This window comes from Meles meles, chromosome 1 (genome assembly GCF_922984935.1).
Source record: "Meles meles chromosome 1, mMelMel3.1 paternal haplotype, whole genome shotgun sequence".
Taxonomy (NCBI): Eukaryota; Metazoa; Chordata; class Mammalia; order Carnivora; family Mustelidae; genus Meles; species Meles meles.
In genome coordinates, this window is record NC_060066.1 from 208,143,300 (window position 1) to 208,170,293 (window position 26,994).

General features: G+C 43.7%; 1 protein-coding gene across 9 annotated transcripts in view; it reads right to left on the bottom strand.

Moving 5' to 3' along the window:
- VPS13D (vacuolar protein sorting 13 homolog D) overlaps nt 1-26,994 on the bottom strand; it is a 256,878-nt gene that overhangs the window by 111,358 nt on the left and 118,526 nt on the right. For all 9 annotated transcript variants that reach the window (XM_046008769.1, XM_046008742.1, XM_046008734.1 and 6 more), the window contains 10 exons: nt 25,427-25,557; nt 25,013-25,188; nt 18,580-18,703; nt 17,607-17,842; nt 14,424-14,532; nt 8,809-8,972; nt 7,161-7,269; nt 4,654-4,833; nt 3,144-3,260; nt 2,033-2,182 (listed from right to left, as the gene is read on the bottom strand). In XM_046008769.1, coding sequence (XP_045864725.1) covers nt 2,033-2,182; nt 3,144-3,260; nt 4,654-4,833; nt 7,161-7,269; nt 8,809-8,972; nt 14,424-14,532; nt 17,607-17,842; nt 18,580-18,703; nt 25,013-25,188; nt 25,427-25,557 — 1,496 coding nt within the window. The remainder of the gene's footprint in view (nt 1-2,032; nt 2,183-3,143; nt 3,261-4,653; nt 4,834-7,160; nt 7,270-8,808; nt 8,973-14,423; nt 14,533-17,606; nt 17,843-18,579; nt 18,704-25,012; nt 25,189-25,426; nt 25,558-26,994) is intronic.

Genomic DNA, 26,994 nt, shown 5'->3' on the forward strand with positions numbered 1-26,994 from the left:
TGGATCCGTGCTCTGATTCTTACCCTTGTTGATCACACCAGCTTTCTTAGGCATCTCGGCACCTAATGGGAGCCTGGCAGAAGCTCCGGTTCCGTGTCCTGACACAAGCCACCTAAGCCCTCTGCCTTGCCACAGCATCCCTGCCAGGTAGCCAGGCAAATGTGATTCACCCTTGTTTTTGAAAGATATATTTGCTGGGCATAGAATTCTAGGTTGATGGTTATTCTTCCTTCCAGTACTTTAAAGACATTACTGTCTTCTCTCCTTGCTCGCATCATTCCCAATGAGAAGTCAGCTCTCATTCTCACTTTTGCTCCTGGCATGTGACAAGTCTTGCTTAACCTGGATGACTCATCACTGCTTTTGAGTAATTTAATTATGATGTACCTTGTTGTAGTTTCCTTCATGCGTGTGCACGCATGTGTTTCTGTTCGTGCTTGAGCTTCTATCTGTGAGTTTAGTTTTCATTAAACTTGGAAAATTTATGGCCAAGATTTCTTCAAATATTTTTTATATGCCCTCCTCTCACTCTTGGCCTTCAGGGACTCCAATTATCCACATGTTAGGTTGCTTGAGGGTGTCCCGTAGGTCACTGATGCTATTTTCTTTTTATGGATTATTTTCCCCTGGGCATTTCAATTTGGACAGTTTTCATTGCTATATCTTCAAGTTCACTAATCTTTTTTTTTCTGTACTGTGTCATCTGCTATTCATTGAAAGCAGTGTTTTTCATTTCATTTTAATCTCTAGAAGTTTGAGTTTCTTATATCTTCTATGTCTCTACTTAACTTTTTGAACATGTACAATGCAGTTATAATAACAGTTTTAATGTCCTTCTCTGAAAATTCTAACATCTGCGTTAGCTCTGGGTCCATTCAACTGATTATTCTCATTATATATTGTGTTTTCCTGCCCCTTTGCACACCTGGTAATTTTTGACAGGATGCCAGATATTGTGAATTTTACTTTGTTGGGTGCTGGGTATTTTTGCATTCCATTAAATCTTGAGCTTTGTTCAGGGATACAGTTAAACTACTTGGAAACAGATTGATCCTTTCAGACTTTCCTTTTATGATTTGTTAGGTGGGTCTGGAACAGTGCTCAGCCAAGGGCTAATTATAGTTCACTATGAAGGCAAGATTTTTTGGAAGACTCTTCCCAATGTCACATATGTTATTAGTGTTTCTAGTCTGGCTGGGGGAACAAAGCCCATCCCCGGCCCTGGGTGAGCAGCAGATGCTGTCCCTGCGAGATCCTCATGGATGGTTCAGATGGTAGTTTCCTTACATGCAGCACCAATCTGTCCTCTGCTGAATGCTCAGAGAACCCCTCCGGAGATCTCCTGAGTCTTCTTTCTGTGCAGCAGGCTCCTCCCAGGTATGCTGCCCCATGAAACTCTAGATGCCTCGGTCTCCAGACTCTCTGCCTGGCCTGTTCAACTCATTCACTCTACTGGGCTCTGTCTTCGTCTCCCCTCCCAGTGCCATGGCCTGGAAACTTTCTCAAGGCAGTAAGCTGAGGTGAATGCAGGGCTCAGCTTTTTTGTTTCCCACCTCTCAAGGGTCACTATCTTTCAGTGCCTGATTTACAGGGCCTTGAACCTATTGTTTCCTTATTTTATCTGGACTCGGGGGCTGCTTCAGGTAGGACAGTAAACCTGGTTCCCTATTAGTACACTTTGGCCAGAAGCGCAAGTCCAGTTCTCTTATTTTTTCTCCCTGCAATGAACTTCAATTTCTCTAATGATGTTCCATGATTTCCTGTTACTTTTTCCTACTGGCGAATGGGGGACCACGGGCCACTTTCCTCCATGCCACCTTGACTAAATCACCCAAGTCACTGGCTACTATACAGAAACACCAGTGAGACAAACACAGACGACAACAATTATTTTCACAGAATAATTTTTTGAAGGCCATAATAAGGTATCTCTGCCAGAGCATTAGTGTTTTTAGGCCACCAAACACTGGATCTGGCTAGGTGCTCAGCAAAACACAAGGAGGTTTAACAAGTTCTGAACTGCCCCCATTACCTGCACATCCTGTATGCTGAGCTCAAGCATATGACTTGTTGCCAGCTGCGTGTAATGCACACTGATTCCTGTAAGACTTGCAAACACCAGTTCTTCTGGGACTTTATTAATTAAGGACAACCCAATTCCACCTTCTAACTTCACGAGCACCTGAAAGAAAACCAAAATACAACCCAGTTGAAACAGAGGGCAAGGTAGATAGGAGAGTGTAGGGAAACACATGGTTTTAAATCCCTCTGCTTCACCCCTGAGCAGGTGCAAACCACTTATCCAACTCCAGTCTCTCATTAGGCGCCATTCTCTCTAGACTCAGTGCCCACCCCGTCCAGAGCTCCAAAGTGATATGATATGATAATACCTCTCTCGGAGCACTGAGGACATTCTGCATTTCATTATAGGAAAAGACCTGTTAGAGAATCTTTCTCCCTGTTTGGGACTCAAGCTTTTAGTACGCTATTCACTGGACTTCCATAATCTCTGACACAGTGCTTTACATACAGGTTATTTTTTTTTAAGTTATTAAATAAATACTCAGTAAGTATATGTCTTTTTTTTTTAAGGATTTAATTAATTTGACAGAGAGAGAGCACAAGCAAGGGGAGGAGCAAAGGGAGAGAGAGAAGCAGGCTCTCCGCTGAGCAGGGAGCCCGATGCCGGGCTTGATCCCAGGACATGGATCATGACCTGAGCCGAAGACAGATGCTTAACCAAGCCACCCAGGTGCCCTAGTATACATTTTCATGTTCAACTGATGTTCCATTTCAAACTCTTCACTTTCTAACGCCCAAACAAGGGAGGAAGAAAGACGACAAGAGAAAACTGGGGGCCCTCAACAACTCTAGTTTGCTTATTCCTGACCTTATATAAATTTCAAAGTTTCGTTTTCTTTATTGTTATCTTACTTTCATATATTATCCCATTCTGATTCAATTTTAGCTGTCATTTAATTAACAAATTCACACATTCATGTTGTGATGACATAATGAGGCAAGAGCTGTATTTAGAATTCACAGAGGGCACAGAAAAAAGAGGTCTAAAACTGAGAAAAACATAGAGCAAAGTTCTAAAAAACTAATGATAAAGAAATGAATTTACAATACTTAAAACTTACTTCCAATTCCTGCTCTGTGTCTGGATTCTTTAATTTCTGTACCTCTTGCTCGGTAACAGGAAGTTCATCCATTTCATATGATGAACGGTCACTTTTCCGTTGGGAGAAATCTGTTATCTGAAGTCAAATAAAACACTGTAGTAAGAGAGCTCATACTTCCACAATGAAACCCATTCAATACCGACTGTATAGGTCAAAAGTCACTATGTGCTCAATAATCCTGTGGAAGTTAATGCTTTCAGAAGTGCTGCCAACTAAGACTTGGGTAATAATGAAGTAAACTTGGTTTTAAGTCTATAGGGCAAAAGCCAAGTTACAGACCTCGAGAGCATCATTTGGGGCACTAGGTATAGACAGGTGATCTAGAATTATTGGTCAAATCCAAATAGACAAACCTTAAGATCACTACATTTGAAGTTTGCCTGAAAAGAAGGGTGCTTTTACAAGAGGGATTGTGGATTATGACACACTGGCCCGGAGAGGTCACTGTCACACGCCACCTGCATCTCGCCTTTCTTCCTCAGCCCTCTAATTACCCCAGGCCCTGACAAACCCGTATCTCCAGCACAGATCTCTCCCCTGAGCACCGGACCCACATTTACACTGACTCCTAGACATTTTCATGTAGACAGCATATACTAACAAGTCCAAAACTCGTCATTCCTTGACTCCTCATTGCCACAGAAAAACCACAAAATTTGCAGTACGTGTCAGACTTTTAATAATCTGGCCCTGCTTCTGTCTCCAGCATTATCTCGGAGCACGCGCTCTGTGCCTGTTGGGCCACTCCCTTTCAACTCCAGGCCTTCGACTTATCAACTTCCCAAATCCTACATCATTTCCTTATTATGTTTTTTGCTTACAATTTGTTTACCTCTCCAAAATGTGAGTTCCCAGACCGCAGAGGGTTTTGTGTGTTTGTTCAGTAGTCTGTGCTCAGTACCAAGAACCGCGCTTGGCCCTAGTAAGTGCTCAGTAAAAAACTGCTGAATGAACACTCTTCTCATTAGCGTGCAGCCCCTGCACCTTCCCTGGTGATCTGGCTAACTCCTCTCAGTCAACCTTTAGATCTCAGCTTAAATACTACTCCTCTTAGGGAGCCTCCAAGTCTGGGAATACGGATCCTTCCTGTACATTCTGCAGAACACCCTCCAGTCCTGCTTTCACTACATAGTACTGTCATGGTCTGACCCAGGACTTCATGTATCTTGTTGTTAATATATCAATTAAAGATTTAAGTAATATATAGTGACTGATAATAATAATATGTACCATTCTTGGCATTGCCTTCTTTAATTCTCATACTTTTTTCTAATATCATCTTATGATGTTTTATACTTCAATTCTTATCACAACTTTGTGAAGTAGGTCTTGCCCCTATTTTATAAACGAGGACATCCTATCCTCATAGCCAGCATAAATGTCTCAATAAATATTTGCAGAATGACTAACCAATGTGTGGGGGGAAAGCACAGTGAGATTCACGTCAGTTCTTATGATAAATCATCACCTGGAGTGCTCTGGTCGGCCCATCTGGGATGACTCGGATGGATAACATTCCAGAACCAGGCCTCATTTTTTGGTTGATAAACTGTTGTTCAGGAGGAACTGGCCCCAGAAGCTCCATGGAAGTGTCAGGACCAAGAACAACTTCAGCTCCATCAAACAAACCGGAAAGCCCTCCTTTGGCCTAAAAGAATAAAGACATGAAAGCTAAAGAAAGGAACTGACTTTGACAATGTAACATGTCATCTGAAGCAAGTTATCAAATTTAAATTCTCTTTTGAAGGGTCATGATCAATTTTTAACAAAGCATTTACTGTTTCTTCAGTTTTACTGAAGATGAAAACCAGGAGGATTACCTGGGCAAGATGGAAAGTTATGCTATAGGAATTTAGGGAATTCTGAGTAAGAATAGAGTATATTGGTTTATGAATAACTTCCAGTCATTAACATAAGCTTTAAAAAAAGTACCAAAGCCCCATTTCTCTGAGTATTCTCATTCAGGTTTGGTTAAAAATCTAAAACATTAGTACAATAGTTGTACAATAATGTACAATATTGTACAATAGCTCCAATACGGAGCAAATTCTAGAGTTGAAAACTTCTGTAAACAGGCCAACAGTTGCACAGTGAGCTCAAATATTCAAACGATGGCGCCTCTTCTAAAATGAAACAGAGCAGGGAACGCCATCTGAAAGCCAGCTACTCAGACCTTTGGAGGAAAGTATCTTCTTGCTATCTGCCCCAAACAAAACGGAAGTCTCTGGGACCATGCCTATGGGACAGCAGATACCGGGCTAGAGAAGATAATGGCGGCCAGTGTGTCTTGATCCCCATTGTTAATTTTTAAATACTGAGTAATGAAAAGGAAACTCTGAGTTGGGTTTACAGAACAGATTTCAACACGGAGAAAGCTTTTTACGACTGTTGTAAGTTCGGAAAGAAAGTACATACACAACCTTCTCAGGACAGTGGTGGCAGACGGTTAATGCCTTCGGTTACTTTATTTAGAGTAATAAGAGCAAAACAAGCTTATTTCCCTAACCAAAGCACACCCTGCTCAGCTGAATACTGTTATTATGGCGTCACTCACAACCACAGAAATGATGAACTAGATTCAAGAAACAAAAAACACCAGCAAAGGATGGGGGCGGGGGTCTGCTCTACGAGAATCCGAATTCCATGGGCTTTAGGAACAAACCGGAAGGGAAGTCCAGGGAAGTCCGGGTCAGACCCGGGGCCCAACAATTACAACGCGCCCTCTCTTGCCTCCAGAAGCCTGAATTGTATTGCTAATTGAAAATCACAAATCCATTCCAGATGTGCGCTTCATAGAAGTAAGCGGCTTGGGTTTGACAGAAAAAGCTCAGGGCAAGGGAGATAAAAGAAAATAAATCTCACCAAATAGCAGGCAGAGGCTCCTTCCAATTTTGCTCATTGCCCTGGAGAACAACCTCCCACTGTGGAGGGCCAGCCTGGTGTCCACCAGGGACAAACACGCTAAGGGTCCTCTACACTGGGGCCCGATGCCATCGTGTTTACCCTTTGGGTGGAGCCCTGGGCTGAAGCAGAAACTGCACCATGTCACACATCTCGTTCAGCGATATGCCCAAACCTCTGTGACAACTTCCCACCCACTTACTCCAGATCCAGGGTCTTATTTCTGGCCTGAAGCCAAAAGAAGGGCAGAAAATCCAATCTCCTGGTCATTTTCTAAATATGTGAACATTGCTTATGAGGTCCCTGGTGATTTATCACGAGACAGACTGTTCTCCAGGGCAGAGGAAACTGACAGCCATCTTCGTTCTGACATTCGCTACAATAATTAAACACTTATTTGGGCACCACTAAGAATGCAGAAATAAACAGAATCTAGAAAATGCAGCTAGAACACTTCACAGAAGACTGGTGTAGATATTGGATTAATTCCACAGGCCTAAAATTAATCCACGTAACTTAGCATTGGGCTTTTAGCTGGCATTTTTTTCTTTTTTTTGAAAATTACATAGGTAATTTTTTTAAAGCTTTTATTTATTTATTTGGGAGAAAGAGAGAGCGAGTGAGCACCAGTGGGGAGGGACAGAGGGAGAGGGAGAAGCAGACTCCCCGCTGAGCAGAGAGCCCATTGTGGGGCTCCATCCCAGGACTCTGGGGTCACGACCCGAGCTGAAGGCAGATGCTTATCTGACTGAGCCACCCAGGCACCCCATACAGGTAATTTAGATCACCAAAGAAAAATAATACAGGTAAGCCAAAAAAAAAAAAAAAAGGTCCCATTACTTACAGGCAACCATTCCCAATACATTTCTCATATACCACCTTTAAGAATATTTTCCCTGTAAATACACACAGATGCACAACAGAAGTTCCTTGATCTTCCGGACTATAATGAAACAATGCATATTCGCTCTGTAATGATTTCCCCCTTCCAGTGTATTTATCTTAATTGAGACTTGTATTCAAAGAAGGTTAGAGCACTCCTTGCTGCAGCGGAGGGCGTCAAGCACTACTGACCTGGACAACCAACCCATGCAGCCCACAGGTCAGTTTTCCTTCCCGGAAACTCCATGTCTGAGTCGTGCTTCGCCTGCGATCGGGCTTGCGTAGCATCAGCGGCTCGTATCTGCAACACAGGGAAATGCAGTGAGTCTTCGAGTCGAGTATGAGGCCTAAACAGAGTATCGGGGTCGGTTTTGCTCTTCTTTCTTCCAACATCCTTCCCCCTTAAAACCCAATGGGCGGGCAGCCTGAATCCCATGGCAGCGAGGTGTCTCTTCATGAGGAAAGAGGAATAAGGCAAAATGGGAAGCATCGAACAGGAGGACACAAAGAAGTATCAGTACTTTTAAGGATTCACAACAGCTGTAATAATCCAGTCCCTGCATTCCCACAGCGAGCAGCTGTCACGCAGTTTGAGAAGGGTTGTACACTAAATCTGAAAATATTTTCAAGAGGGTTTTTTCTATTTAATTCTCAATTACCTTTTTTTTTTTTTTAAGATTTTATTTATTTGACAGATAGAGATCATAAGTAGGGAGAGAGGCAGGCAGAGAGAGAGAGAGAGGAGGAAGCAGGCTCCCTGCCAAGCAGAGAGCCCGACGCGGGGCTCGATCCTAGGACCCTGGGATCATGACCTGAGCGAAAGGCAGAGGCTTTAACCCACTGAGCCACCCAGGCGCCCCTAATTCTCAATTACCTTTATTTTATGTTGGGTTTTCACTTGTAAGTCATGTAAAGTCCTTTTGGAAGTGCGTAAGGTATCAACTGGGAAAAAAATACACTGACTGCATAAAGAAACTAAGGCACAGGCAAGTCGAATAACTTATTTGTCCCTGGTAACTCATTCGAACCCAAGGAGTTGGTCATAAAAACACATTTATTCTCTCAATAGTTTATTTCTGCTTTTGAAATATTTAACAAGAATCCTTAAAAAGAGGGGCACCTGGGTGGCTCAGTGGCATAAGCCTCTGCCTTCGGCTGAGGTCATGATCTCAGGGTCCTGGGATTGAGCCCCACATCAGGCTCTCTGCTCAGCGGGGAGCCTGCTACCCCCCTCTCTCTGCCTGCCTCTCTACTTGTGATCTCTCTCTCTGTCAAATAAATAAATAAAATCTTTAAAAAAAAATTCTTAAAAATATTTTTAAAAACCTACTCATTTCTAGGGAGGAATGGAGAGTCAGATTTGTTGGGAAGAGATAATTCATTTTTTCATAACATATCCTTCATATTGTTTGAAATTTTTTTAACACCTGCATGGGCATTTCAACAATAGCCTAACAAAAATAAAATAAAGACCCAAAATTCCTATTTGGGAATGTGACAGATCTCTTACTGAAGAAAAATACAGATTTAAAATACAAATTCTCATGGGGCGCCTGGGTGGCTCAGTGGGTTAAAGCCGCTGCCTTCGGCTCAGGTCATGATCTCAGGGTCCTGGGATCAAGCCCCACATCGGGCTCTCTGCTCAGCAGGGAGCCTGCCTCCCCTCTCCCCCCGCCTGCCTCTCTGCCTACCTGTGATCAATCTGTCAAATAAATTAATAAAATCTTAAAAAAAAATACAAATTCTTACTTCATTTACAGGCTTACTTTTTGGTATGTATCTCCCCCGAAACTGAGTTTGGAAGCAATGGGGCAACATCAAAAGTTGCCTAGAAAAGTACCTGTTGTCAGTTACTGCCGCGAGCCCAGCGATATCCAAGATGGCGGAGCCCTCCGGGGAGCGGGCTGCAGAGGGCTTATTGGGGTTGTGAGGCACCGAAGAGCCCTCGTGGGCCAGCATGCCCGTGCCAGTCATCCTCCACAGTTGGGAGCGCTTCCCAGGCTCCTGGAGGCAGAGAGACACACGGACAAAGAAAGCCGTCACAGGCAGAGCCAAGCTTCAGGTTAGGATGTCAAGAGCCTCACACGAGGGCTACACTCTCAAGCAGAAACTACAGTCCGAGACATTTTCCATATTATACACACGCTTAATTCTAACTTCCACTGTTCTCAATCCCGAGCTGCACTTAGGATGAAACACGCTGAACTCTTGAACCAAACATTACAAATAATACATATTTTAAGGATGTGTTTTTTTCATATACTTAGTATTTTCTGAGCAAACTAGTGAGTTGAGGTACAGTCCAAACTTCATTAGCTGCACTGCCAGGATAACTGCTGTCCCAGATGGTGACCCTCGGGTGCCCTTACCTTTGAGAGGGATCCAATTATATAAAGTATATATGATAGTCTTTATATTTGATCACTGGTAATCCTCATAACTGGCAGACAACCAGAATTTACCAGATGTCTTCTCCCTTCCTGTGTTGATCATGGAAGTACAACTACATTGATGGTTTCTAATTCATAAACTGATTGTATTCAAATATAAAGTTGACTGAACTCAAAGGTTATACTAAGTTGACTGCTGTTAACTCTAAATATAGTTTCTCCTCTGGAATGCTTTATAAACAGCTCTTGGATTTCCAGGTCAATCCACGGAATTCTATAAAATCCATTATATTCAAGAAGTAATAAGAATAATAATACTTATTGAGAATTTACCATGTGCCAGTTACCGATCCCCGGGATTTACACGTAGTAACTCATTTAATCCTTAAAACAATCCAATGACGTATATCCCATTATTATCTTTACTCACAGGTGAGAAAGTTACGGCTCAGTGAGATGAAGAAACCGTGGTGTGGTCACATAACCATCAGGTGGAGGGCTGAGGATTCTATCTCCACAGCCTGATTTCAAAGCCAACAGGCTTAACTACTTCGCTCACGGGGCCTAACGCAACCCAGATATTCTAGGGCAGCAGCCCCTCACCTCTAGAAGGCACTCCAGCTAGCCCTGTCAGGACCACATCCACTCTCACCGGCCGGGAGCTCCTCCCCAGCAACAAACCCTTGTGGGGACTGCACACGGGGTCCTGGGGACCAGGCTGCCCGTCTAAAAGCTTCTGCGTGACATTCCACAGAGTCAAAACTAATGAAGTTCTATGAACACCAGAGTCAAAGGCCAAGATCCGAAGTCCAGCGGCACCGATTAGCAGCTGAATGACCTCAGACAGGTCACTAAACCTCTCAGAGCCTCTGTTTCCGGATCTGTCCAAGGGGGAAATGAAGCTATGTTGTGGGGTTCCTGCGGTAAGTGTAACGAACAGAAGGCACTTGGCCCAGGGCGGCCTCGCGAAATGTCTGCTGTGCTAGGATGACTACGATTCTCTGCCTGGCACTTTCCATACCTCATCTCAGTTGATTCTTCTCACGAACCTGTTGGATCAGTAAGAAAGTGAGGCTCCGTGAGGAATGCGAAATACCAGATATCATATGTCTTTAAGGGGCAAAACCAAAACACGAAGCCAGAAAGATATGATGCTCTTTCTCCTGTGTGCTCCTTGCCACGAGAGGACACTGAGCCGCACACCTGCGGCCCCCATGCGCTCACTGCTGTTCGCAGTGAGCGCGCACCTCACTCGGCGGTGCCAAAGCCAGATGGAGAAGCAGCTCAGTTATCCTGCAGCTGCTCCAGATTGGGAATCAAAGCACAGATGCTGGAGGAAATCAAGTTTTCATACATGGACTCCTCTACTGTCTGCCCTGACATGTAGACTCATCAGAATTGGAAACTACCAACATTTCCATTTTAAAAATCTGCGATGTACCAGTCTCCTTCCAGTGCCTTACCCCGGTTCCCTCACAATTTAGCCCCAAAACCTTGAGAGGACACTGAGGAAGACAGAAGTCCATGGGGACTGTGATGGTGGGTGGGAGGGGGGTTTGGGGGTGGGCGGCCCACGGTGTGGTGTTGAAGCCCAAGGCACGTGATGATCCGTACCAAGGGACGGGAGGCTGGAAGCTTAGTGCGGGCTGTCAGAGACCAAGAGAGGTGAGAAGAGCTTTCCTGCGAGGGGTGGGGGCCTTGAAAAGGGTGCTTGCTGTCCAGGATGTGGGGATCGGAGGCCAAGCCAGATCCCAGGGTGTGCTTACACAGGGGATGAGGCACAACTCTGGCGACGGAAGACGGGGTTACATTCAGAGGAAGTGACTGAATTAGTAAATATGTTCTTAGTGCTGGACGAGGCACTTACAAATATGGAAAGGGAGAAAATTAGGACGAATTTGTAATATCGGACTGTAATCAGAAATATCAGTGTGGCCTGCTGGTTCTTAAAATACAGAGATCTAGAAATATGCAAAGTATATGAACAGTTACATAAAGTGTGTGTGTATACGCATGTATCCTCTATACGGACACGTGCCTGTATCACAACGTGGGTGCAGGCACGTGCGCGCATGTGCACATAGGCCGTGCATAGCCCTAGCTCTGTCCCCTGGGAGAGCCTGGAAAGGACATCGCAGTAGCGACGAGTGCACCTAGTGCACGGGTTCTAGCTTTCTAACTTCCACTCTCTGCTAGGAGGGGTCAGGGCTCCTTGAAGGAGGACAAATTCCGGCATGCAGCAGGGAAAGTGCAGCATAACCTGCTGTTACTGAGTACGGACGTGTTCAGGGAATGAGGGGCATATGCCAGAAGGACACCCAAGATGAAAGAGCTCCCACTGAGCGAATATGGGGACTGAGTGTAAATACACTGTGACAGTAACAGGGAACCCACTGAAGAGAAGAGGAATCCACCGTGACAACATACACTACACGACGGACCACCCTGACACCCCTGCCCCAAGTTCTTATGTTAGAGACCCACTCTGAAATGTAGTATTTCGAAATAGAACTCTTGGGTGGTAATAGGGTTTAGATCAGGGCACACGGGTAGGACTCTCCTGATGGAATCAGCACCAATCCAAGGACAGGCACCAACGAGCTGGCTTTCTCCCCGCCTCCCCCTTAGACTCTCTGCCATTGGAGGACACGGTGAGAAGGCAGATGTCTACAGGCGGGCCCTCAGCAGAGAACCACATGGCCAGGACCCGGATCCTGGCCCTCCCAGCCTGCAGGAACTGTGAGAAATGAATTCCCATGGTGCCAGTCCTCCAGTCTGCAGTACCCCATCATGCCAGTCCAAGCCAATACACATACATAATGCACAGAAAAGCTGATGACGATCAGGACGTCCACAGGGTCTCCAAGTACCTGTCCACAAAGTATTTACTAAATGCGAGGGAAAGAGAGAAACTCTGCTTCACAGTCCAGGAGGCTGGCCGCCACCGCCTTCATCAAGTGCTGAAGATGACATCAGCAGTGACAGGACAAATCGGAATCAGAGCATCCCTTCTACAGAATTTCTGCCTATTTGTCTCTGGGTTTGAGATTCTTTCAAAATAAAAAGTAAAAGGACAAAAACTAAGCAACCAACCAAGGACCCAAGATGTCAGACTTTCTACTCTTGGTTTCCAGTTGAAGAGCAGAGGACCATTTCCTAAGGCTAATTCTTGGAACACAGCCCAGTTTGGGATGTCAGTGTAACTCACTTACGTCTGCTCTCCTACGCACCAGTTTCCATCCCCATCAAAGGAAATTAACAGCAGTAAAAATGTTATATAAATTATAATATCTTCTTCAAAACGTTTTTCCTACCTCATTAAAAAAAAGTCTGTTTTTGTCTGCTTCACAGTCACCCAGCCCTTGGAAATTACAGTTATTTATCATTCCTGTTCTGCTGATCAAACCTGGTGCTCGAATCCCAGCTGGCAAATCACCTTACTTCTGAGTTTGTCTCCTTTCATGCTAACATGCTCATCAGCTTGAGCATTCTTGGAAAACCATCTGACACCATCATTTCCAAGGGCTCTGCCATTTTTTTCAATTCACTTGACTTCTGTTGGACTTGCTGCTTTTCATTTTTGGATTACTGCTTTTCAAAGTTTTTCGTCTTCAGAAGTCCCAATAAAAGCCTCCAGACCTTTCAGTTACTTTCAATTACTATGCCTCATGGTCTCTTTAGTCATCACCGTTCCCAAATCTTATTTCCAAAATGCATCTCACACATAGGCACAGCCTTCCGCAAAGAGTGCGGTAACACTGCAAGCGAATCTGGATTATATGATTCTGAACTGGTATAAGAATACAGACAGGGGCGCCTGGGTGGCTCAGTAGGCTAAAGCCCCTGCCTTCGGCTCAGGTCATGATCCCAGGGTCCTGGGATCGAGCCACGCATCGGGCTCTCTGCTCAGCAGGGAGCCTGCTTCCCTTCCTCTCTCTCTGCCTGCCTCTCTGCCTACTTGTGACCTCTGTCTGTCAAATAAATAAATAAAATCTTAAAAAAAAAAAAAAAGAATACAGGCAGAAGTACTGATAGGGTGACAGAGGGGTCAACCTCGCACACATCGGGCTCAGCGTAACAGGCCGCTCAGAAGACGCCGTTCTTATGGAAGTCCAGAACAGGGAAGTGTACAGAGACAGAAAGTAGGTAAGTGATTGCTTAGGGCTGGGAAGTAAGAGGAAAATGGGGCAAGAGCTCGAGGACACAGGGTTCCTTCTAGAGGTGATGAAATGTTCTGAAATTGAGTGTGATGACGCTTGCACACGTCTGCGGATACACCGCAAACCGCTGAATCATACACTGTGAGTGCGGGGCCTGTATGCTGTACGAATTACACCACCTCACTACGGCTGTTAAGAATATAAAAAGTGAATTAAAAGCACATGTGTTAGGGGCGCCTGGGTGGCTCAGTGGGTTAAGCCTCTGCCTTCGGCTCAGGTCATGATCCCAGGGTCCTGGGATCGAGCCCCGCATCGGGCTCTCTGCTCCGCAGGGAGTCTGCTTCCCCCTCTCTCTGCCTGCCTCTCTGCCTACTTGTGATCTCTGTCTGTCAAATAAATAAATAAAATCTTTTAAAAAAAAAACAAAAAACGAAAAAACACATGTGTTAAAGTTTCATTTGGCGTATAAAATTTGAAATGATTTGAGTCTACCCCTCTCCCCGTTTAAAAATTTGAGAGGAGCTGTATAAACTCAAATCCAAATTAAGCTACACCACCGACAGACGCGAAAACAACTTTTGGTTATGAAAGGTGTCCTTCGTCGGCATTAGGGCAACGGGGTGGTAAAGAGACATTCACTTATCAGGGTTATTTTTGGATTGTGTGATTCACATGATGGAAAACCTTCAGGAACAAAGCCTTTAAGTAAATGTGTTTTTCAAAAAATTACAGTTGGTCAGTCTCCCCCCTCTTAAAGTCCCTTCTCAGTGTTTCCATCCAGAGGAAGCCATCCAGGCTGCCTCCGCTCCTTCCCTGTGCACAAGGAGGGGCTGGACAGGATGACCAGAATCCCCTGCAGGGCTAAAAAACTCCTCTTCTAAATTTTAAGTGCTAGGTTCTCTTACCTTCTTCTTTAAAATGACTCTTTGTGTCTTTGGGGAGACATCCAAGACAAGCTCCGCACATGCAGTGGTCTTGCTGGAGGCCCCGGGCCTTCCGGTCCCCTCCTGTAAACTAGAATTAAAACAATAATGCACACATCCATACACGCACGCGTGTCTTCAAGAACTCAGATGCAAATGCTTAAAAGGCTCAAAACCTCATCTATAAAGAGGAAACTTTTTTTTTTAATCACAGAAGAAAAAGTCTAACTCAAGTTGTAGAAAGATCAAGGTTGTGCTGTTTTCTTGTACAGTTCAAAGATTCATTTGTCAGAAGACATACTGATATTTCCCCCTCTCCTGACGATTTTAGTGCCTTAAAATTCAGACATAAAAAAATGACTATATATCCTTAGAGCCTCCCCCCCAAATTAAGCCAGACATTCCAAGCGTCCAAGAATTAGCTCTGCTCTTTGCCAGAGAGAAGATCAGCATCACTGCATTCCCCAAGGCTTGGCAAGAAATCAGAAGTCCCTTTAGGATGAAAAGAAAACAAAGGGTTTATAATCACCTGCTTCCAACTCGATCGTGTTGTGTTTCTCCATGGCTTAAGAATCCTAAGCTTTATGGAATGCTGCAGGCTAGCTACACTTTGGGGTATTTTGATAAGATTTTATTTAGATTATTCTCCTGTTTCCACTAATCTTTATCATCAAAAAGGGACCAGAAATTCGGAGTGAAAAACTAGTTTTCATGACCAAAAAAGTACAAGTGACAAAAATAAACACATAAATTAGATTTCAACAAAATTAGAACCTTCTGCTCTTCAAAGGACACTAACAAGGAAGTAAAAAGACAATTCACAGAACGGGAGAGAAGATGTCTGCAAATCATAGAGCTCATACAGAATTTGTATCCATATTATACAAGGGACTCAAATTCAACAACAAGATGCAAAAAAAAAAAAAAAAGAAAAATTAAAAACGAGTAAAGGATTTGAATGGACATTTCTCCAGAGATACGCAAATGGTCCATAAGCACACGAAAAGCTCAACATCCTGAGGTATTAAGGAAACGTAAATCAAAACCACCAGCAGAAGTCACTACACACCCAGTAGGAAGGCTACAGTCAAAAACCTGTGAAACGGCAAGTGTTGGGGAGCTGTGGAGAAGCCGAACGCTTGCCCACTGCTAGTGGGAAGGCACAGTGATTCAGCTGCTGCGGAGAACAGGAGAGCAGTTCCTCAAAAAGTTAAACATAGAAACACCATGGAACCCAGCAATTTCGGCCCTAGGTGGATACACCAAGGAACTGGACACAGTACTCCAACACACATGGGCAGAGGCATGCTGACAGCAGCCCCCTCCACAGCGGCCGAAAGTGGACACCACGCCGGTGTCCATCAGCAGAGGGATGGACGCCAGAGTGGGGTATGTCCATACAACGGAACATTACTCGGCCACAACAGGAAGGGAATTCTGACACACGCTCGAGCGTGGATGAACCAGGGAAACATCATGCTAAGTGAAAGAAGCCAGATAGAAGGGGTCACATATTTATGATCCCGTTTATGTGAAATATCTGGAATTGGTAAATTCTTAGGGACGGAAAGCAGACTGGTGGTTGCCAGGGGCTGGGGAGTAAGAGGTCGGTGCCGAGTAACTGCTTCATGGGCGGGGCGTTTCTTCCTGGGCTGAGGCAAATGTTCTGGAACAAGACCCGGCGGTGGCTGCAGAACAGCACGAACACACTAAATGTCACTAAATGTCCCTGAACTGTTTGTTTTTAAATGGTTAATTTTATGTTGTGTGCATTTCACCTCGACTGAAATTAAAAGCCAAAACAAAACTAGTCTCTTCCTCAGCATTTGTTCTCTGCAAAAATGCAAAGAAATCGTGTCTAAAATATGCCAAAGCATGGTACAACCTCTCCCCACACCAAAACTCCCAGGAACCTCTCGCTTTATCTGTTCCCTGTCTGCCCAACCCATTAAACTCACAATCACCCAAGGAGTCTTCAGTTAAAGAGCGTAATAACTACTGGAATTTCACATGAGAACATAAAGAGAAAAACATGATTAGCAACCAGATTAAGAACTGGTTTTTCAGGCACTAAAACCTTAAGCACGTCATGCTGGCGAGTGCCATAATCTTTAAAAGAAACAAGCAGCCTGACTTAATTACAACAAGATAAACAACCCAGCACCAGTATTTCCAAAGAGATCCGTAACAAACAAGGAAAAGAATGATGATTCTAAGCAAAGATGCCCATTCAATTCATTCATTGCTAGTGAAATCTGGGCTCTAGGTGGGCGAGAAGTGCAACCAGACCCGGAGATAATTTTGTGAGCCTCAGGTGCATACAAAAATATCATTCATAAGCAAAGTTATTCAGAACATTTTGGTAAGGGATCTGACCTTAAATGTCCTATCCAATGGGGGAGTTGTATTTGTCATGCTAAAGATTTAGCTCTTTTCCCTGTTTTTCCCACAGGTAAACTTTAAAACTGGCCCCATAACCGGCACAGAAACAATCAACTGTATTTACGTTTTGCTGGAATGACCAGTTTTTGAAAGCCTGGTGTTTTGAATCTCTATGTACCAATTGGAATTGGTATTGGAATTCAATTGGAATTGGAATATTCTTGGAATTGGAATAAACTTGCTATTCCTCACCTGAGTTTCCTAAATACAACTAGTCAGAGGACAGTGAAGGTTACAGTTCTCAGGTGGCCAGAATTACTGTCAAGTTGAGCTACTCTGGTTGGCTATCGGTGATGACCAGTAATCTCAATGGGAGAGGGGAGTCAGAATGACGATTGAATAATTATGATAAAGGTCAGTCAGTTTCAAATGAGAAGAAAGATAAAAATACCAAGAAGTTTAAAAAATACATTAAAAATACCACCTTAAAACATGAGGATATGAGAATAATACCTTATGGGAGGAATGTTAAATACCAGAACGGATTATTGGTGAGATCTTTAAAAAAAGAACAGTCTTGCCTCTTTGGATAAATTTAATCTAGCCAGAAGACAAGGGTTTAGCCTAAGACCTCTCAAGATAGACCCTGAGCCTAGGATTTGGTAAAGAATGGAAGGAATCTTCCTTCATCCTCTGGGCCTTTTGAGAACTGCTTAAAATCTAAAACCAGTTAATAATTAGAGCCTTCTGCTTTATGAGAACTGTAGTTTAACCCAGAATTACCCCGAGAATGTATACGTAGCAGCGATGTAAATGAAGTTTTCGTAATAGAGCTGTCGGTTGTCCTGAAAATCATTCATGCTGCAGCTGAGCTCGGAGGAGCCCGCCCCCTTCACAGTGAGTGTGATGAAAGGAGGCAGGGTGGGTTCATCCCAGGCATAATCCAATGACGTCATGGGCTTCACTTCGGTTCGGAGTCTGGGTTCAGCTACACCGTGCTGAGTAAAGACCACTGGAACCTATGGTAATGGCACAGAGGAAAAAGAGGGCTTTCATTCAGAGTGCTGTCACTGGAGAGTGAGTCAGGGCTCCCCAGGCTCAGGCTCCAGATCCTGCCCAAGTGAATCCCACATGGATCAAAACCACAGTCAAAAGCATAGTCCTCTAGCCTCTCCAAATGCCTTTCTAATCATCTTCCCAACCGTACCAAGCTGAAGGACACAGGCCATCTCCTCTTCTCTCACCGCCCCCAACCCTCGCCCCCATGATCCACTCTGAACACAGAAAAGAAAACAAATTCTGGCATTCAGCTTTGGGAAGTCACATATTATAAGACCGTTGTTACTCAAAGGCATAATTTAAACGAGCCTCTTCTGATTTCCATTTTGTCTTTCCTTGTAAGATTTACAAAAAATGTTCACTGTAACGACGCAACAGTAAGAGTGCCCATTCCCATTGTCAGCGGACAAGCTGATTCTGAGTCCTCTCTCTGTACGGAATGTCCCCCAGACGATCCAGTCAGGATGACTGTGGGGGGCTGAGAAGTCACTTCCGGACAAGGCTGCTCAGCAATCAAACTAATGAGCAGAAAACACCTGAGGGTAAGGATGTCTACGGTTGTCTGGCTGCAGAGAGCCCCATATAGTTTCTTCCCAACCCAAGTCTAGAAGGCATTTCCTCCTTATCTTAAAGGCAATACGTACACGGCCTTCCCGCATATGCAACAGTCAAACTGGCTCACGACCCCCCTCGATACCTTAGAAAAGTTGTCAATTCGGAAAGGCGGGGGTAACTGGTCCGTGTCACTAAACGAGATCCTGTAGGTGGCTCCTCGGAGAGTAATTTCCACGCGCAGGAAGAAGCACTTCCCCAGGGTATCTCTGCGCATAAAGGAAGCAAAAAGGCTGCACACCGTGGAGAAAACAAGTTACAGTTCACTCAGACTTCTCGCCGTCCGGGTGTCACCTGGACCTCAACGGCCACCACTGCGTGCTCTTTGATCATATTTGAAAAGTAGAAATGGACCGTGTAATCACACTGAATGAAAAAGAATTCATCCAAGGAACTTCTGAGCAGCATTTGTCAGCCTACAGTAAGACCAATGGTTTACGTGGTAGGTTTGCCTTGGGTAATGGTGCCAGCATAGCAAATGAGTAAAATAGTGTTGATGTTGCTTTCACACACACACACACACACACACACACACACACACACACAGAGTAATTTCGCATGGTTCAGACTAATGTATGCATGTTATTAATAACCAGGGTTTCTAACTATAGGATGACGGAAGGTGAGGAAGAATCCACCATTAGCTACCAGCATGTAAATCATGATTGTTTTATGTATGTGTTTTTATGTATATGTGTATGTGTATTTAAATACAGACAGATCACTGGAGAGAATAGGGGAGCTCTTCCTTACAAAGGAATATCACTTAACAAATGTAGAAGAAATGAAAGAATTAGAAAAATCACCACTTTGCAACCACCAAGGTAATCATTGATTCAGGCAAGAGCCATCAAACCACCGCCTGAGAAGTTCCTGCAAAGCAGAATATATACACTGTCTCAAACTATCTCCCCACCCCCACCCCCACCCCGTGGTCTGCTACTGTTTACAAAGAACCAAAGATAATTGCACAGAGAGGCTGGTGGACACCACCCTGATCAAGTGAAGACTGAATTTAGCAACATCGATAATGGGACCAACGGATCACAGGCTTCCTGTGTGACCCACTGAGAAACACACAGAACCACATAGGTAGCACTCTTACCAAAAATGTCTGACCTAAGTCTATGTACAGGAAACTCTCAGAAAAAAGAAAACAGAACATTCTATTTTCTAAATAGAACATTCTATTGTTTCTAAATGTTTCTAAATGTTCTAAATGTTTCTAAATAGAACATTCTATTTTCTAAGAGCCTAGATGTCCATCAACAGATGAATGGATAAAGAAGATGTGGTATATATATACAATGGAATACTATGCAGCCATCAAAAGAAACAAAATCTTATCATTTGCAATGACATGGATGGAACTAGAGGGTATTATGCTGAATGAAACAAGTCAATCAGAGAAAGACAACTATCATATGATCTCCCTGATATGAGGAAGTTGAGATGCAACATAGGGGGTTTGGGGGTAGGAAAAGAATAAATGAAACAAGATGGGATTGGGAGGGAGACAAACCGTAAGAGACTCTTACTGTCACAAAACAAACTGAGGGTGGCCGGGGGGGAGGGGGTAGGGAGAGGGTGGCTGGGTTATGGACATTGGGGAGTGTATGTGCTATGGTGAGTGCTGTGAAGTGTGTAAACCCAGCGATTCACAGACCTGCTCCCCTGGGGCAAATAATACATTATGTGTTAATTTAAAAAATTAAAAAAAAAAAAAAAAGAAACTGGCTTGGAGTCTTTAAGAATTTCAATGTCAAAAAAGGCAAAGAAGGAAAACAAACAAACAAAAAAGGCAAAGAAGGAAAAGCAGGACTACTCTAGATTAAAGTGGATGGCTCTATCTGCCGAATAAAATGCATGATCCGTGACCAGGTCCTCAATCAGGAGGAGGGGTGCTGTTTTATTGTAAAAGACATTTCTTTCTTTCTTCCTTTTTTTTTTTTTTTTTTTAAGATTTATTCATTTATTTCAGAGAGAGAGAGAAAGAGCACGAGCAGGAGGGGCAGAGGGACAGGGACAGAGAATCCCAAGTAGATTCTGCGCTGTGCATGGAGCCAGACCCAGAAGTCGATCTCGTGACCCTGAGATCACAACTGGAGCCAAAACCAAGAGTCAGATGCTCAAATGACTGTGCCACTTGATGCCCCTATGAAGGATGTTTCAAAAGACTTTATCAGGGCATGCCAGGGTGGCCAGTCAGTAGAGCGTGTGATTCTTGGTCTCTTGGCTGTGAATTTGAGCCCTACGTTGGGTGTAGAGATGACCTTAAAAAAAAAAAATCAGAAAACAAACCAATATTCAATTTTTTCAGCGTGTAATGATAGTATATTTACTCAGAAAAATGTGCTCGTCTTTAGGTAGACGAATGAAGTGCTTCTGGCTAAACTAACAGGATGAGTTCGATATACTTTCAAATGGCTCGAGAGAAGTATGCATGCATGCATGCATGCAAGACACAGCAAGGACACAGCAAGACGCTAACATGTAGCTGTATCCAGTGAAAGATAAAGGGGTTTTCTTATACCACTCGTGAGCTTTCTGTAGGTTTAAGCATTTCAAAATGAAAACGTGGAGAAGGGCAAAGAAAGAGGCTTTGGCTCTGTGCTCAGTAGCTCTGTGCACTAAACCCATTCCAAAGGGTTAACAGAGGTATACCATCTTCATCTCCCACCTCCCCACATTTTCCTTCCTTCCTCCCTTTCTTCCTTGATCTAGTCATGAACAACTTTTGCTTAATTCTGAATTGGCTTCCTCTTCTCACACAACGTATCCAGGCGACCTCCACCCAAGCAGTACATAAGCCACGGGTGGTTTTAGCTGCAGAACTAACGCCTCATGTCCCCAACGCATGAAGTCTGGGGGGACACAGGATACTGGCAGACAAGAGCTCTGGTTAAAGCAGGGATGAATGCCCTGGAGCCCTGCCCATTTGGCTCCTTCAGCCCCTGAAGTCACCTCCTTAAACCCCCAATGACTCCTAAGAACACAGCTTGAAAACCCCTTTACCAGATGCAATGAGCTCTAACCAGGGCCAGGGCAAAAGGAATATACCACTGACCACAAAGGAAAAAAAACAATCCTCAGACAGTGCATGCTTGAAAAAAGTCAAATACAGATACTACTTTGCATTATCTAGTCTTAAATCAGCCATTTTCCTGTTCCCTTACAAGAGTGTTCTCAATGGAGAACTAACCATAAAGTATAAACACTTAAATTTTGCTTCTAAATACTTAAAAATAGCAATGACTTCAGTGTCTTTAGTTGCCAAAGGATTTGATGAAAGAAATTAAACAGGACACAGATAAATAGAATGGCATCCCACGTGTACAGATCCAACCAAAGACTTAATGTTGTTGAGATGGCAATGCTGCCATTAAATGTGGATCTACACATTCGATACAGTCCCTACCCAAATCCCAAGTGGTTTTTTCTAGAAATAGAAAAATTTACCCTGAAACTCTCATAGAATCAAGAATTCCAAACAGCTAAAATAATTTTTTAAAGATTTTGTTTTATTTTATTTCATTTTATTATTATTTTTTAAGATTTTTATTTATTTATTTGACAGACAGATCACAAGTAGTCAGAGAGGCAGGCTGAGAGAGAGAGGAGGAAGCAGGCTCCCTACTGAGCCGAGAGCCCGATGCGGGGGTCGATCCCAGGATCCGGAGACCATGACCCGAGCCGAAGGCAGAGGCTTTAACACACTGAGCCACCCAGGCATCCCTAAAGATTTTGTTTTAAAATCATCTCTATACCCAACATGGGGCTTGAATTTACAACCCCGAGATCAAGAGTCACATGTTCTACCGACTGAGGCAGCCAGGAGCCCCCAAAATAATCCTAAAAAAAACCCGAAGTTGGGGGGCACCTGGGTGGCTCAGTGGATTAAGCCGCTGCCTTCGGCTCGGGTCATGATCTCGGGGTCCTGGGATCGAGCCCCGCATCGGGCTCTCTGCTCTGCAGGGAGCCTGCTTCCTCCTCGCTCTCTGCCTGCCTCTCTGCCTACTTGTGATCTCTCTCTCTGTCAAATAAATAAATAAAATCTTTAAAAAAAAAAAAAAAACAAACCCAAAGTTGGAAGTTTCACACTTCCTGATTTCAGAACTTATTACAAAGTTACATTATTCAAAACAGTGTGATACTAACATAAAGAGAAACACACAGAAAATGGAACAGAGAACCCAAAAGTAAACTCTCACATTTAGAGTCAAGTAATTTTTGACAAGGGTGCCAAGACCATCCCATATAGGAAAGGACAGTCATTTCAACAAATGGTGTTAGGAAAAACTGGATATCCACAAACAAAAGAATGGAGTTGAACCTTTACCTTGCACCATATCCACACATTACTCAAAATGGATCCAAGACCTCAGAGTCAGAGCCAAAAGCATGAAACTCTCAGAAGAAAACGGAAGGGGAAGCTTCACAAAGTGGATTTGGCGGTGATTTCCGGGTATGACATCAAAAGCACAGGGAACAGAAGTTAAAGGAGGGAAGTTGGAGTACATCAAAATTAAAAACTTCTATATGTCATGAACAGTGGGCAGAACAAATAGGCATTGTACAGAATGGGAGAGAAATAAACACAAGTCATGTCTCTCTAAGGGGGTTACTATCCAGAATACGTAAAAGACTCCTGTAACTCAGTAACAGAAAAACGAACGGTTCAAAACTGGGCAAGCAATGAACAGACATCTCTCCAAAGAAGACATCCAGATGGCCAACAAGCATATAAAAAGAAGCTCAACATCACCCACCATAAGAGAAACGTGAATGAAAACCACAGAGAGCCATCTCACACCCACTATGGAGGTTATCAAAAAAGCTGAAAGTAACAAGTGTCAGTGAAGGTGTAGAGAAATTAAGAATCCTTGCGCACTGTTGGTAGAAACGTAAAGAGCAGCTACTATGGAAAATACTATGGGGTTCCTCAAAGAATTAAAAATTAGGGGGCGCCTGGATGGCTCAGTTGGTTAAGCATCTGACTCTTGGTTTCTGCTCAGGTCATGATCTCCGGGTTGTGAGATGGAGCCCCGCATCAGGCTCTGAGCTCAGCACAAAGTCAGCATGAGATTCGTTCCCTCTTCCTCTATCCCCATGCGTTCTCTCTTCAGTCAGTCAATCAATCAATCAGTCTTAAAAAAAACAATCTGAATCACCAGGGACACCTGGGTGACTCAGTCAGTTAAGTGTCTCACTCTTGGTTTCGGCTCAGGTCATGATCTCAGGGTCGTGAGATGGAGCTCTGAATTGACCTCCAGTCTCAGTGTGAAGTCTGCCCCTCGCCCCACTCGCAGGTGTGCTTTCTCTCTCTCTCTCTAAATAAACAAATAAATAAATCTTTAAAAAAAAATTAGAATGACCATATGATCCAGCAATTCCGTTTCTGAGCACAGACCCAAAGAACTGAATGCAGGGGCTCAAAGAGATCGCAGTGCAGCCACGTTCACAGCAGCGCTCTTCACAACACCCAAACGTAGAAGTGCCCTGAGTGTCCACCAACAGGTAGCCGGATAAGAAGTCAAAGGTGGTCTGTACATACAATGGAGTAGTATTCAGTCTTAAAAAGGAAGGACATTTGGACACCTGCTCCAACACAGACCAACCTTAAGGACATTATGCTAAGCGAAATGAGTCAGTCACAGAAAGACAAATACTGTACAATCCCACTCAATTTGAGGCACCTGAGTAGCCAAATTCACACAGAAAGTAGATAAGTGGTTGTCAGGGGTTGAAGAAGGGGGATGTATAGTTGTGTTAATGGGGATAGAGCTTCATTTTGCAAGAGCTGGGGACACCGACTGCCCTATAGTGTGGGTACACTTAACCTAGTGAACTTAAAAATGGTTAAGATGGTAAATTTCATGTTATGTACCCAAGCCCACAAAATAATCTGTGACTTTGTGTTATCTTTTTCATATGGTATGTGTATTTTATCACAATTTCAAAAAATTTAATACTTGTTTTTTAAAGCATTTGATAAAAGCAGAAAGAAAAAAGTCATCGTGTGGTGGTTGATGCTGAGTCTGTTTAATTTTTCTTAATAAGGACCTGAGGGTCACTGGGTTAGGCAAAGAAGGCCAGATGACTTACTAAAACAACCAAGAGAGAGAAGAACATACACAGTTGGAAAAATAGGCAACACCGTCTATAAACAATGTTAGCATCTAAATACAGACAGAATTTTCAGAGTCGCAGGCAACCACGAGCTCAGTGCAATGCCCTGGATTTATAAGCCTCAGCCCACAGCAACTATACCACGGTCAAAACTGTCAACATGCCCTTTGATTCCTTCCACCAAAACATTCGGTCATACTTACCTGCTCACAGTTTTAAGAACTTTGAGCTAGAAACGTATGTGCTCATTTCATGAAGGGTAAAATTATTATTTACTATTTAATAGCTTTGGAGATGTTTCCAATGTATATGGGATTTACAGCTCACCATTTACATTGCTGTACCTCAAACATGGCTACTTTTTGTCTAAATACAGTCTCTGAATTTACCTCATGTTGATATGGAAGGAATTATTCTTGTTGACTTCAAAGCCTCCGGACCAAATACAATTGGGAACATCCATCAGTCTGACACATAAGAGCTGGTCATAATCATTCCGAGGCCAGTGGAACACCACGCTGGAACCAGGAAGGGTGGAAATGTAGCCTTCGGGATTGGCTGTTCCCTGAAATACACAGGATCCCTGGCTTTAGTCAACAAATCGAGTTACGAGAGCAAATGTCCCTGAGTAACCACCTACTGTGAGCCTTGCCCTCTACCATGAGCTAGTTAGGGTTTCAGAGGCACAAAATGGTCATTCACATCACAAAACTCACAGTGCTGATGGAGAGATAAGCCACGGCCTGAAAATTATCCGTGCTATTAAATAAGCATGAGTCATTCTTCAAAAGGGAACGACTTACCTGTCCCCGGGCAAATTCCCTCTGTGCGAATGCAAGCTTGTGAGATGATTTATTATCTAACAGGTAACGAGGGGCAAAGATGACCATACAGGTGTCGATATATCGACCTCGGCCTTTCTTGACATCAATACCTGCAAATAATAAGAACCACTTCTGTGAGTTGATCACAAGAAAGAAAATCTGTAGTCTGACAGATATCAACAGGCTTCCCAAGTACATAGTTTCCCTGAAAAAACAATCACATCATCCAGAGACGCTGTCAAGCCTTCCGAGAACGAATGAACACAACTGCACTCCAAGTCTTATTCTGCATGTCCACTTCGGCCTTCTGTGGTGATACCGATACCTTCGTAATTCCTAGCTTCTCCCTAAAGGGTGCCCAATCATGAGAGCAGCTGCAACACACAGGTGTTCAGCCACAGGTACCGGTGACTGCCATTTATGAAGCGGGCCACTAAGGCAGTTTATATGCTACCTTTCTGTTCACCTCCGGGACACAAAATTCCCTCTTTTGAGAATTTGTCCCTTTCACATGATACGGCAGAAACTTCAGATTACTTAACTGGATCCTACACGGCCCTGCACGCAGCAGACTCTCCTCTAGGACTTTCTTCTAGCCCACTGCCCGAGAACCCAGCTGAACCACGAAGCTAAGTATCACAGGAAGTATTCATTCACAAGACAGGTGTTGCCGGCACCTACCATGTCCTGGGAAAACAGGCTAGTAAACGAAACACATGTCAAGGCAAGAAAGTCATAATGGTTCAGCTGGGTGTCTCCAAACACTGGACCCCAAAGAAAGAAGAGAAAATAGCACTGAGTCATCTTAAAAACTCTGATAACAACTTTAAAAACTATAAAACTCGGGGCGCCTAGGTGGCTCAGTGGGTTAAAAACTACAAAACTCAGTGGGATACGTTATTCATTCATTCAGATAATAACAGCAACTATATTGGAGGCACTAGGCTGAGCTCTGGTTATACGATGATAAAAATATGGATAGTTAGGGCGCCTGGGTGGCTCAGTGGGTTAAGCCTCTGCCTTCAGATCTGATCTCCGTCTGTCAAATAAATAAGTAAAATCTTTAAAAAAAAAAAAAAAGAAAAGAAAAATAGTGATAGTTAGAAATAATAAAAATAGTATTTATTGAATTCTTAATGCAGGCTGCACCTCTCCCAAAGGCTCTACATTTAATTCTCCTAACAACCTTATGAGATAGTATTTTTGGTCTTTCCTTTTTACAGACGAGGCAACTTGGGCATTGGGTCACAGAGCCCATCAGTGACACACTTGGGGTTCAACCCTAGGCACCGCCTCAGAAGCCCTTGTTCCTATCATGATGGGACATTTATAAGGACCCGATGCAGCAGTCAACAAGTGTCAAGAGAACCATAAAGAAAGAGGAGATCTTAGGACATGATAACTGGGTGTCCTGGGTGTCCCAACATAGCCCGAGCTATAAACAGTCCAGTCTGTTAACTCCATAATTCACCTGTACTGGCTTGAAAAAGCTGGTGTGGCTTTAAATCTAAGTCTTCAAAATACCTGAAAGATGGAGCAAATCACAA